Source organism: Simochromis diagramma, unplaced genomic scaffold (genome assembly GCF_900408965.1).
Source record: "Simochromis diagramma unplaced genomic scaffold, fSimDia1.1 OVJJ01000361.1, whole genome shotgun sequence".
In the NCBI taxonomy this organism is placed as follows: domain Eukaryota; kingdom Metazoa; phylum Chordata; class Actinopteri; order Cichliformes; family Cichlidae; genus Simochromis; species Simochromis diagramma.
Window position 1 is genome coordinate 1,699,913 of NW_024386860.1, and position 14,187 is coordinate 1,714,099.

Here is a 14,187-nt window from a genome sequence, read left to right on the forward strand (position 1 = left end):
CTTGTGCTGCTCACTGTCATGCCCCTGCTCAATGGCCCAGCTGTTTAATGAGCTAAATAAAGCCTTGGCTCGGGCCCTTGAGGCAGCCCTTAACTGAACAGATTGCCTTGTCGGTTCAGCACAAAGGAGATGTAAGCTTAACATTTCCATCGGCTAAACAAGAGTTATTTGACAAACACAAAGTATCCTCAATTATTATGTAAATCCGCCTCACACTGGCAGTAATAACCTCTTTTATGAAGATGTTACAGAAACTGCAGCTGAGGAGAAAGAAGAAAGCGACTTTACCGGGTTAGGCGGTGCACGGCAGTGTAACAGTGGTGGATAAATAAATAAACACAATGATAAATGTGTGTGAACAACTGTGATGCCACTATAGCAGACATACGAGTCCAGACAATACAAACACAACTGTCTTGTTGATTTTAATTCATTCACTCAAAATGCAAATTTTCATATACACCTGTACTATACTCTGATTTGCATGATGCAAAAACAGCCTGCCATCATGCAGTGAGCTTCTTTGCCCTTGCAATGGTAACGCAAAGCTCTGCAGCAGGTCTTTGCATGGCACATAATTTGAGCTCTCTGGTTGAGTAAAGGATTGTTTTTCTGTTTTTTTTTTTCTAGCCTTCACATTTGTGACTCACCGGCATATTTGGGAACGTTGGACTCATCCATGGACCAGAAACAGTGGTCAAATGCGAACACCTGCAGAGGCGACAGCACAGGGAGTGTAAACACACACTTGCCCAAGCATGTATAGTACAACATAAGCCAGTCTCTCTTAGTGGTGGTCGTCTTCTGAGGTTCACAGGATTGATGTGCAGTACCATGTAAATCAGCAGGACTGAGCTTGTCTGAGTGAGTAAGAGGAATCCTAACTGAGCAATGTTCAAAGTAATGTTAGTTAAGACCGCATCATGTCTGTCTGTACAAATTTACTCTCAGCTGTTTTGTCATAGTGGCTGGAGTTAAATGAATTCATAAATCAGGGTCAGCGCTCCCCAGAAGAAATTCCAGCACTCAGTGACCCTCATCTCCAAGGAGACAGGGGCATAGCTGTTCCACTTGGTGCGGGCTGGGTCTTAGCCCTCTAAGTCCCACAACACAGACTTCTGCAGCAGCATGCCCTTCTATCACCCAGGCACCTGCAAGCGCTCTGGATACATAAGACACAGAGAGGATACTCTTTCTGGGGAAAGAGCATTAGTCAACAGCCCCTCACAGACAGAACAGCTCCTCTTACAATGTATCTGTTTATGCACTTGACTCCATATTTATCTGCTGTAACGTTCTTAAATGTATCCTTTAAGCAACTGCAATGCAAGTCACCCATTACATATTTTTGTTTGCTGTTGCAACACCTCATTTGCCTATTTTCTAGAAATGCATTACCTGTGCCAGCGCTCAATCCAGAACCATTCCCAGAACAAAAAACAACCCCCCCCAAAAAAAGACTGCAGTTGTCATGGCACCATGTACTCACTGGACCCAAGAGTTGGAAAGACTGAAATCAGCGGATATAGGAGGGGCTACTGCAGGAACTTCACTGATGTTTGGGAGATGCAGCCCACAGATATTGTATTACCAAAGGAAATTACCCTGAGATTTGTGATAATGCAATGCTAAATAATATCATAACATTTTCTCCATCGATGGAAAAGAGGTTATTTGTGTTGATTCAAGAAAGAAGCACTAGGACAAAAAGTGTGGCCTGAACTCGGTAATGGGAGCTTTATGTATGCTTCTCCCTCCATTTGCCTTAAACCTTTAAAATCAGATTAACATTTCAGTCTTGATCTGATTTTTGAAGTTTTTAGGCAGATTTTTGGTTGCTTAAGCAGTCATCTAGCTTGTATTTAGGATAAAAAGCTTAAAATTATAATCATTATATTCAGGATTTTAAAAATGCATTGCAGATTTTTTCAGATTATCGTTCATACGTTTTTTTCCACATCTGTATTATTGCAGCCCATCTTGGTCAGGACCAAAAAGTCCACATATTTTGTTCGCTTGTGTTTTTCTGATGTTAGAAGAGTAGCTGCCGTCCTGTCAATGGTACAATTCCTGGCTTTAGTGCTCTGCCAAAACACTTTTCTCTACACAAATACCCCATAATAATTGACCTTTAATCATAATAAGGGCCACTGGCCAGGGAAGCAGTGGTTGCACAGTCAGCATGGGAAGCACTGAGATCACTGAATGCTTTGAAAGCAAGACCTCCTCTTGTGACTTCAGACAAGTGAGTGGGTGCCATTCAAAGGAACAAAAGTGCCATCATTCTCAATTAAGGCTGGTTTGGTAACTAGGGCTTCAGCCTCCTTTGGCCTGTCTCTGTCGGGCCTGAGGGTGTGACTGCACCACAAATTGTTCTAGACTGGACAATTACTATTAATCAGCAGTGCAAATAATGATGCAGCTGAGGCGCACAAAGCCCTTTTTGTCATTTCTAGTATGAAAACTGTCCGAATGTGATTGGACTGCAGCGTCTGTTTCCCCAGTAGACGGCAGGGAGAATTTGAGTGGCACTATAGCTCAGCAGACAACCACGTGCTTGTCTAGCTGAAAGGTATTATAGGGTAGCTCGGGTTCACAGGCCCCAGAGACCATGCACACCCGTGGCCCGGACTAGTGCTCCCCTTGGTCCAGCCAGGGGCTGACTGTACTGAGCACAAAGCCCGTCCCTGGTGTGTGAAACATCTCTGAGCTAGTCACCAGCGTGTTGTCAAGGGGGGAAGTGGGGGTGCACTCCAACAATGCAGCTTTGAATGTGCGCACACACTGCCCCAGTGTCCGCGCTCATCCCTCTCTCATTGTAGCGCCTTTGTGGGTGTTCACGAGATCTTAGAGCGCTGACACATTCACACGGACATCTATCCGGCTCCTGCTGACCAACCAAACTACTAAAACACCCTCAGTCATGTCCCTAGAAACAGCAGTGGACTGAACTGTGCAGGATGTCTCTCAGCTCCTCGGGGGAGAAGCGCTGCTTGTCCCGCATCCTGCTACTGAACGATCTGTGAAGTCACTATAAATGGAATTCAGCTCTGTTGATGTGAGCAGGTTGTTTTGTAGAAAAAGAAATAGATAAAACATACATACCTTAGGTTGTTTCCTGGTGAGATTGAGGGAAAATAGTAGGAACCCAGCAGATGAACCAAAAACAGAAAAACACAGAGAAATGAACATAGTTAGCAAACAATTTCACAGTCAGAACTTGATATCCACAGTGCACTGAAAAAAAAAAGAAACATGTAACCTCAGTTCTTTCTTTGAAATTCCTTCTTTGACTTCTTTCACTCCTTCTGTCATTTTCTCACTCACTCATTCATTTCCACATTGTTGCTTTTCCTGTTGGGAGCTGGTGCTGTGATTGGGTTCATAATTGGGCCAGTGGAGTGTGAGGAAGGGAAGAGATTTAGGATTCAATGTCCCACTGACTCTGCTGAATAAATAGCTCTTATGCCTGTGGACTTAACACAGGGGCCAGCTTGGGGAAGCTGCACTGTGCATTACAAGCTCCCGGAACTAAGGACAAAAGTGTAGCATATATGGTTCTAACATATGCAGGATTATTCTCTTAATTGGACCAGTCCTCATCTTACAGTAAGGTACAGCCTCTACGGTGTGTGGTTAATTAAGACATGCATACTCCACAATCCAGTCCTTCAAGATTCAGCAGATAACTCCTGCAGAAGTCTTCTGGCACAGACACAAAGGTGGGCATCACCTTCACACAGTAATCAATACAGAGCAGAAGCTTTGGGAAGACTGAAACACTGCACCAATGTTTCTCACACAAACTGAGCCGAGTCACCGACAAAGGCAGGGCCATGGAGTGCTCAGCATCCATTTAAAAATAGCCTCTGTTTTTTTAATTTCTAAGTTTCAGAATAATAGAAAATCAAGGGGAATAGATAAAGAATTAACTGTGTTTTAGCTCTTACGACAGAAGAGTGTGGTTGAAGAACAAAAAGCAAGAGGGCCTCATCTGGGTTCATACCCTGTATCTAAATCTGGGCCACTTACAACACTGAGACTTGGTCTTAATCAAAGCACACAGAGACTGCAGCAGGCAGTTCCCTCCACCGGCCAGTCGCTCCATACTGCAGCGCAAAGATGGGACGCCCAGGAAGCGCTACAGTATAACATATGCAGGCTATGTGGGTCTCCAGACTAGAGGGACTACAGATAAGGTCTTAATGCATGCTAAACTGAAAGGTAAAATTTAAATTAAAAAAACATGGCAGAGATATGAAGATGGAGTACTGATGAAGAACAAAAGGAGAAAATTGAGGAGGAGTGGAAAGAGAGAGCCAGAGACACACACTTGATGATGAAAAGATGAAAGACTCGCTGTTTTTGAATGAGTGCACTCCACAGCAGAATCTCCACATCTGCAGCATAAACTAAGCAGCAGTAACAGGGGCTGCTGCAGTGGTTTGGCGGCTCATGCTCACTGTGTCATCTACTGTATGTACAGTTAATGTATCCAGTTACGGTATGCTGGGAATGCTGAACAAGACAATAGGAGGAACTGTTCCTAACTGGCTATATTTAGGATTTCATAGAGTTCCTACTTCCTTGTCAAAAATCGCACAAGACATTCATTTAATTCCAAACAGCTGACTTCATTTTAGCCTCCTATTCAAAACGAGTCCCTAACCTCCTACCCTATCACAGCCAAGACCTCCTTCTCAGTAAGTTAAAACACACTATCCTCCAGTTCTCCCCCTTTGCTTTGGACATACTCTCTAACTGAAAGCTGTCTTCCCTGACATTGATCTCACAACATATGAAGTCACATTTGGATGTGTAAATACTTCTAATGATGCTTCCTACACAGAAAAAAAAATATTTTTCAGGCTATAGTTGTCAAATGTAGTAGTTTATATTACAACACTCAAGCATGAAGCCCACAGGCAGTCTGCTAAATAATCAGCATGGATGTCAAGTTATGTCTTGAGAGCTTATTAAAGACTATGCTGTGGTTGGACAGTACAAATGTGCGACATGCATGTATGGCACAGAAGTGCCAGGTGGTATCGGGTTATTATCCCCTCAGAGGCAGATGCACTAAGCCACTGCAGCCTCAGCAGGGCATGAATGAAATCTAAAGCCCTTTTCAGACATGGCAAATATAACATTTCTGCCTTCGTCAGTTTGACTTAGTGCATTCTGTCTTTCAGATATAGTCCACTTTTGCATCATCCAGACACACCCATGGCAGTGTGCACACAATATTTGCAATCAAAGCAAAAATACTTTTTTGCACTTGTGGCAACAAGCAGTAATTGTGGTGATGCGCAACCACACTTTTGAATGTTAAGATCTCTCCACCATTAAGAGCAGGGTCTCTCCCTGCATGCATGCTGCATGGTGGTGCTGCGCAGGCTGGCCGCACCCTTCACACACAGGCTTGGCAAGAGAGAGAGAAAAAATGAATCATAAAGAACTCTATTAACCTTAATGCAAACATGAGGTAGTTAGATGAAATTATTATTGTGTGCATGCTTTTGCTGTTTAGGTCACTCTCTGATGAGCTGAGCAACTCACAAAATGAGCGACAATGTGACGTGTTGTGTATTGGAGGCCAAACAATTCAAAGGCCTGACCCGCCGTTGTTGTGAGCAGGGTGCTCAATCCGACATACTGCAAAGCTGACATCCTCATGTACCACAGCACGTGCATTAGGGACTTAAAAATCCTGTCAGGATGGGTAAAGTGTGTCTCTGTGCTTCCTTTTAGGGGAACACTTAGGTTCCTGCAACTCCAGCTACCTGATGCCAAAGCACCCATGTATGACTAACTTGGCCAAAGGGAGGAAACTGGCCTCTCACACTGCTATGACTCTCCTCCTGCACGTGGCGTGAGATAGATTAGAGGAGAAAATATCCTCGTTTCTTGTTAAACGATAAGAAATATCACTTCAGTACCAGACCGTGACCAGTTTCAAAGACAGTCTGGAAAGGGTCTGACAGATTTTTGTGGCCCTTTCAGCTTAAATCCATGGGTGTGGCAAAAACGAAGGTATAAAAAGTGGAAAATCAGCACTGGAATTCCCCCCCCCCCTGTGGTTATGGAGCAAGATTAAGGCCACTGGGTTATCGTGCCACTGAAAAATGCACTCTTCTAAACCAGCAGACAACACATCAGATTAATGTACTGTATTATCCACCCACTGAAGCAGAGATCTACTCTAAAAAATTACACTGCATTACATTCTATGCCCACAAGCTCACACAATTATTAGACAAAATAATGAGTTTTTATTGTATCATTTAATACAGTAGTTTCTAACAGTATATATACTACTTGCCATTATTTACTGAGATTCCTCAGCAGCCTTTCAAAGACTTTATGATGACATAATCCTGCTCTACAAATGGAGTATGGAAGAGGTCCCCCCATTAAGACTGCACAGCATTCATCCCCTCTGCACATACTCTCGCATACACATAACATATTTTGCTGCCGCTCCCACACGCATATTCGAATTCCTCCTCTTGATCTATGGTTGAAACATCACTCCCCCATAACACACACACACACACACACACATACAATCTTTTCACCTTAATTTAACCACACATATGACCTTTTCCCCGGTAAGCTTCTGACTTGCTTCAAGACAATTAGATTTCAGCAAGCTCTAGAGCCAAACACGATTTTCAGACTGTGTGTGTTTAAGTATTAGGTTAACATTTCAAATTGCCTGCCAGTAAGTTTAGAACCGGACATGCCTGTCCCCGCTCAAAGCAGAGGTCATCTTGCTGCATAGACACCAAGCAGAGTTACAGTAGAGGGGTGCTGGGGATGGGCGCTGGGGGGGGGTTCCCATGTAGCACCCAGCCTTCATGCATAACTGACCACACTGTCAAGAAAAATGAGTACAATCCAAAATAAAACATGACAAATAACTGTTAAGAGCTTTACATGCTGGACAAAAACATTTCCAAGGCAGCACTGAAGGAAGATAATTTGTTAATGAGAAAACCAGATTTAAGCTACTGAGACAACTAATTCATATGATACAAGCTCAGACTTTGTCAGCTAAATATGCAACATCTTGGTTAGTGTTGGACCCTTTAACAGGACCGCAACTCAAATTCTCTACTGCAAATGAAAGCCTTGCATTTAAAACGCTTCCTAAGAAAAGCATAGACTTATCAGCTATGTGCACATTAATATTTTGTCATGTATGTGAAAGCAGCTTTTTGCTGTTTTAGCAGCTGAGGTGAAGCGACTATTACAGTTTGACACTGTAGAGCACTGGTCCCCACAGCATAAAGTTTATAAGGTACAGACCGAAAAACTGGAGATTTTGGTCCATATTTACATGACAGCATCTCACAGATTTGTCAGCTGCACATTCACAATGCAAGTCTTTGGTTCCACCAGATCACAAAGGTGCTGTATTGCACTGAGATCTGGTGACTGTGGAAACAATATGAATAGAGTGAAGTGTCATGTTCAAGAAACTAAACTAGCATTAACAAGGTATTTTCATTTTTTGGACCACTCTCTAAACCCTAGAAATGGTTGTGTGGGGAAAATCCCAGTAGGGCAACCGTTTCTGAAATATTCACACCAGTCTGTTTAGCACTGGCAGCAATGCCATATTCAATGTCACGAAGTCCCCTTCTTACCCCATTTTGATGCCCAGGTTGAGCTTCAGCATGTCGTCTTGACTGTATGTATGACCCTAAATCAGGGCTCTAGAGTGCGACCAATTTGGTCGCAAATGCGACTGATAAATGATCAGAATTATAATATTTCTGACTGTCTGAGGCTAAGTTGAATCGAATCGGGACTTTGAAAACCGGAATCGAATGGATTATAGAAATTAGTGATGATACCCAGCCCTAGTGAGCAGCCTAGGCAGGACAGAAGTGGATGTAGCTGTAATAGGAAAAGAACTATTGCTAACTTTTCTGTTAAGTTAAGGCCTGATCCTTCTGAAATTCATAGCCAGTGCTCTGACACGGTGTCATCAATCTTTGAATGCTGAAAAAGCACAGTGTATCCAGAAAAAACACATTATATTATATAAATTATTATAAAATTTGTGTGCGCCTAACTTTTGTGCCGGTACGCCTAACTTTATAAAGTTAGGCGTACCGGTACGCCCATGGCAAAAAGTTAGTCTAGCGCCCTGCCCTAAACGCACAGAGTTTCTGCTGTCTGATTGGCTGATTACGTGAGGCTTTTTTGTGAAATAGTGTTACTTAAGTATTCACAGCCATTTACATTACACCATTAAAGCTCTAAGGCCAAAAAAGTGGAGACAATTCTGTTAATGTAAACTGCAAATTGATCAGTAACACCTGCACACTGTTTTGTAAAGCAGTGATATTGACAGGTATTAAAAAATTAAAATACTGAATGCACTAAATGATCATTTTTTAAAAAGCCTAAAACAAAGGAGTCCTTGCATCATTGTTCTAAAAGCTAAAATTAGTCTGAAAATATTTGGAATGAGCGGCTGGAGAATATCATATCACTCATGAAGTCATCAACATAACTTCAGGACTTTTTCTGTATCTTGAAACTGCTGTTGCTAAGTGACGGTGGTAAACATGGAGGGCGAGTCAACCAACCAGCCTCATGAGTCAAAGTTGGAGTATGAAAGGCGAATTTACGATCTCCAAAACAACCCATAATGAAGAGCACTGTCACCAGCAGCACACGTGATGCTCATACCAACTGCTGTGTGGTACCTCGAGGTTTCCATAACAAATGTTAACAGCAACATATGATGCAGGCAGGGTCTAATTTGATCCTCTCTGGCATTTCTGACAACAATGTGACAAGGTGGGTCACCAGGCTACGTGTGTGTATGCTAAAACACAGACCACATCTACTCCTAAATCCAGTAAGTTCCAAACAAGCCAGAAAAGAAGTGCAATTCATCAATTAGTTCGGTACAGTACTGAGCAAATGAAGAGAAAAGGAAGTGACACATTTACTACCGGGACACACCTCTCATGAATCCCATCTGCCTGCTGGATGTCACTTAGCTGAATAGATCTGGCATATGCCGGGCGAGGATAATAACAAAAGCCAGAGTGAGAATGTTTAAGAAGTACAAATCACATCATTAATGTCATTAATTGGAGGCAGAAATGTAATTTTAACAGAGTTATGGGCTTGAATGGCTCCACTTCCACAGAACGAGACCAAAAGCAAGTCCACAATAAAACACTACCTCATTATGAAAGCAAACAGAATATAACAAGCAGGCTCAAAAACTTCAAAAAAGGCCTCATCTCAGAGAATCACGCCAGGAACAAAAACCAGAATAATTATAGAAGAAAAAGTGTTTGAGAGTGAATTTTCACAAATACTGCCTGTAGAATTAGAGGCCACATGTGAGATTAATGAGGCACAGGCCTGACAAAGAGGGAAGGCACCATCTTTTCTCAATTCCGGATCAAGATGTAAACAATGTCCCACCCTCTAAACAAACAGGGAACAGTCCTCAAGGGAATGTAATTGTTATATCAGCGTGCTGCTAGCACTTTCTCCTAATAGCAAAGAAAGCAGCCTTAAAGTGAAAATCTGTGCTGATAGTGTGCAACTAACTGTGAGAACAAGATTTTAGTGTTGATTATTGGCACATGAGAAGCACCAGTGAAAAAACAAAGAGAGCATTCCTGAGGTCGGCCAGTGGACAAAGCAGCATTGTCATTTAGTAAAGGCTTGTTTTGGAAATCTGGATGACACTTGGTGATGTGCAACGAAGAGAAAAAAAACAGTCCACTGTCATGTCTACCCAACACCTTAGTGCAGAAAGCCCAGTGTCTCACTGTGTTTTAGTGAGGGTTAGCAAACAAATAAAGTTCTTGGATGCTAAAAAGCATTAGTAAAACATAGGATGATTACATTTAAAGGAGACATTTGAGATTCTGGAAAAGTTTGATGAGATTTTGATGAAAAGACTGCTAGTAAACTTCACGTCTATATGGTAAATATTAAAAAAAATATGTTAAGCCTAGCTTAGCATGAAGGCTAAAAGCAGCTAGCTAACGCTACATAAAGGTAAATTAGTTTTTAAATATATCATGTTTTGTTAATTACTGTGTGCAGCTTGTAATACAGGGTGTGATATGCTGGGAGGATGGAGAGGAATCCCTCACCTACTACATGAACTGCTTTTTGTTTTGTGTTTTATCTAAATAAAAATGTATTTCCCCCTCTGATTTTTAGCACTGCATCTTGAAACAGTCTATAAGGCAAACAAGGAAATCAGAAACTGACTTTCACTTTCAGCACTCCTGATGGGAGATGACACAGCAAACATGGAGGCGATCTGGATCCCATTCTGTTTCAGCTTTTTATTCTTCCACCTTCACACCAATGCTGCTTCAACATGTAAACTGCAGCTAATTAAATAACAGAGAAATGAAACTGATTCAGAGTTGAATCTGAGGCCCATCAGGCGGCAAAACACATTACAGAGTATTTCATTATATTAATAAGAATTACATTTAATTCAGTTAAATTATTTATATGGAAGTATTACAGGTGTTGCTTGATTGGATTTTTAATTATTATTAATTGCAAAGACAGTAAGGGTTGCATAAATCTTCTCGGAACAACATTTTAAAGTTGAGTTCCTTATTTCAAAAAGACGAACATTTAGGAAAAATAGAGAAATCAGGACATTCGGGACCAAATTACTCATCTTTCTGAACATATTTAGAAGAATGTATTTGTTCATGAAATTTCAGAAGAAGCAGCGGGTTTTTTAACTGAAGCTGCACTCCACACCGCACAGATTACATATTCAAGTAAGCAAGATAACACTAGTAAGTGCAGATAAACCCAATTGAGCTCTTGTGACCATCGGAGATAAGAAGAGATTAGACGTGAAATTACAAGCTTGGGGACAGACATTATCAGATAAAGACATGCTTCCACTAATCATCTTGAAATGCAGGACTGCAGAGCTAGAGTGACATGGGGGATGAGAAGCCCCAAAAACTTGCATATTCGACAGGACAAAGACAAATGCCTTCTGAAAAAAAATGACCACATGGAAGACAAAAGGCAGCACCTCCATGTGACATAAAACAGACTCCATTGCGTCTGTCTAAAAAGTGATTGTGGTTAGCTCTTGTCTTTTCCAATAACTGTGCATCTGAACAAGACAAGCAAGAGATTTACATAAAGCAGATTTTCCAACACAACATGACCTTGTATTCAGTTGTTGCACGTTGACGGACATGCTGGGACTTGATAGATGTAATATGGCTCTATTGTGTGAGCCGAAGGGAGTTTTTTTGGTCATATTGCTCAGGCACTCATCCCCTGTGCAGACAGCAGCCTCAGGTATTTCTCTGCCTGTCCACCCCCACCCTGATTGTGACTGACTGTCACATGAAAACTAAACCTTTCCCAGATTCCTGTTTCAAATATGCCATTTGTGCCAGCTTAGCAAGCAGACGAAAGACGAACCTTAGGAAATTTAACCTCTAGCCCTGAAGTCATAGCCCACGTTTCATTTGCAAACCGCTGAGCTTACTCTTCATTTCTCAGGGAAACAGGAGAGTGGGGTGGGAGTCACGAGTGTAGCCATAATGTTCTGTGGTGCAGAGGCGTCAAACGAAATCCTTTCTTTAAATTCTTTACATGAGTCACGTTTTTAGAGGTGTTGTCCAACCTGATAAACTCATTCACTCGATTCCACCTCCCAAAAAGACATCATTTCTGTATTTCATCAGACTGAAGCAATATTTAAAATTTTTAGGCACTGAGCAAAACCGCTGAGGCAAAAAGAGTCTCACTGAGATCCAGATGTTGTCATTTTTTTCCATTTATAAATCTTGAATTTCAAAATATGCAGCCAAAGATATAAACAAAATAACTATTAAATTAAGACGTGTCTACATTAAAAATATCTGTTACTGCTTATCCCATTCTAGGGCTGTGCCTCATCATTCCCATGAGAGAGAAAAAGTTCCCAGGATCTTGGTCAGCCATATTTGGTATGCTAATACCCACTCAATCTGACACATTCCCAACACACAGGAACAGGTGTCTTCAAAACAAGGCAAAGTCTTAGCGATCAGGGTATCCTCTTTTGTGGCTCCACAAGCAGCAAAAGGGGAAAATTATATGGTTTGGGAAAACCGTGGCAGCCTAAGCACAGAGACCCAAAACACACACACAGCACTAGTGCTGAAATGTTAACAAGTAATTATATGCCTGGACTGCACTATAGAATAGCGATGAGACATAATAAAACCAAAGCGAGTCAGAGCACAGAAGGTCGTGGCTGATGTGCAGCTAGACAACAAACCATTCCAGGATCTAATAAGGTGAATTCAGGGGAAGCTGAAAACATTTAACTGAGCTTCCATGAAAGGAATCTCTGTATAACTGATACAGCATCTAATCAGATATGGAAACTCACGCTGGATGAAAATGTGAAATGTGTTTGTGTCTCACCCATCAACATGGCAACTGGGAGGAGTTGAAACATCCTGACTCTGAGACTAATATAATGCACGTATCTGCATCTCGGTTACTGTCGCTCCTCTGACCGCTCGCTCACAGCAGCTTTTTGTTCAGCTCTCCCGTTCCACATGTGTTAGCTGTGTGCGGGATTTGTTTAACTGTCTGGAAAGCAGCCACTGTATGGTAATTTCTGTTGTGATAATTGCCTTAAGTACAGGTTAATGTGCGTGTACCCGAGCTGCTGGGCGAGTGAGCTTAACGCTGTTTGACGCTGACTGCGAGTTACTTGAAAACTTTAACAAGGCTGGGTGCAGGTCATGAGAAAAGCCTTGACTGGAGGCTGTTGCCTCCTATGACTTCATATTCAGCAGTCACACTGTGGCTCGAAGAGTTGTTTGTTCACTTTAACTAATCGGTAAGGACATTACGCAAATTATAAATATGCCGTGTGTGGGTGGGGGGGGAGCAACAAAGAACCTTGGATTGTGTTCAGACTGAGCATCCTTTTAGCTTTATTTGCGCCTGCTGGTAATCAGGTCAGCTGTCTAACCATGTGTGACAAGAGAGAAAGCAAACCAAGCGCAAAAAAAACAAAAAAACAGCAGAAAATCCTCCAACCATGATGGGAGGAAATATTACATCTGTGACTATTGCTAACAGGCATGAGCATACACTCATCATTGGCCTATATTCTGTGTGGCTTCAGACTTGTCCTCAGTACAGTATGAAATCATGTCAGAACACAGCACAAAGTTTTAATGACCTTCAGAGTGCACGGACAGTGTGAAATGTTAAAGGATGCTTAGCTTTCTTAGAAGCTTTTCTTTACTCTTAGATAAAATGCGCAGCCCGTTGTGTCTTTAAAAACCATCAGTGTGATCCAACATGTCTTTGAACGCAACATGACAAATTACCTCTGACTTCGGAGATTTACAGTGGCACCCCGAGGCCAGACATTTATCTGCTCAGCCTTGTATATGTCTTCATATCAAAGAGGCTCAACCTCCTCTCGTGGCTTTGAAAACCCCAAATCAGCCATGCAAAATACCAAGGTGGTGTTATTATCCTGAGATGATTACTCTTGGAAAGTTCACATGAATTACATAACATAATATCATATTGCAAGCAGGTGGGTGACAGACACCATGTCCTTTGCTGCAGCAGCAGCAGCAGCGTTGCATTTGCACATATTTTATTTGACTAAATTCTCCTTTGAATTAAAGATAAAGTGTTTATAAGTGCTCTTGCTTTAGTGTATTTTCAGACACTGCTACAGGAGGTCACTGTGTGTACAGTTATTTGCTCATTTTGAATGCTTTTGTTACCAGACGTTTCCAAAACACTCATGACTACAGCAAAATCTTAAGGCGCCCTAACGCACAATAGTTCTGTAAATAACTTAGTGCACAAATATTCATTTAAACTCTTGACAGTATGTGAGTTTTGTTTACCTGTTCTCTCCTTTTGCATTGGAGGGCGGTGGGTGCAGAACAGTTTGGTTGTCCTCCATGTCCACGACACATTTTGTATTCAGTTCAATTTCTGCAGAGAAAAGTTTGTTTGGAAAGTGAAGCAGAATGCGGGGGTGTGAAGAATAAAATCGGAGTTACTTTGGCCTTCTTTAAACTATTCTCAAGTCTGACTTCAGGCTCACAACTCAAACTGAAAGCAGCAATGGCGAAGAAACCAAAAGTTTATGGTAATGTGGCACGAAGCCAAGGA

The 14,187-nt window shown here is 41.8% G+C and overlaps 1 protein-coding gene across 6 annotated transcripts in view; it reads right to left on the bottom strand.

Moving 5' to 3' along the window:
• kif13a (kinesin family member 13A) overlaps positions 1 to 14,187 on the bottom strand; it is a 49,656-nt gene that overhangs the window by 24,826 nt on the left and 10,643 nt on the right. For 5 of the 6 annotated variants that reach the window (XM_040031072.1, XM_040031069.1, XM_040031068.1 and 2 more), the window contains exons 3-5: positions 13,917 to 14,007; positions 3,106 to 3,118; positions 651 to 711 (exon numbers count right to left, since the gene is read on the bottom strand). In XM_040031072.1, the coding sequence (XP_039887006.1) occupies positions 651 to 711; positions 3,106 to 3,118; positions 13,917 to 14,007 (165 nt within the window). Of the gene's footprint in view, positions 1 to 650; positions 712 to 3,105; positions 3,119 to 10,263; positions 10,330 to 13,916; positions 14,008 to 14,187 lie in introns of those variants that run through there. The other variant, XM_040031071.1, reaches the window with a different exon arrangement.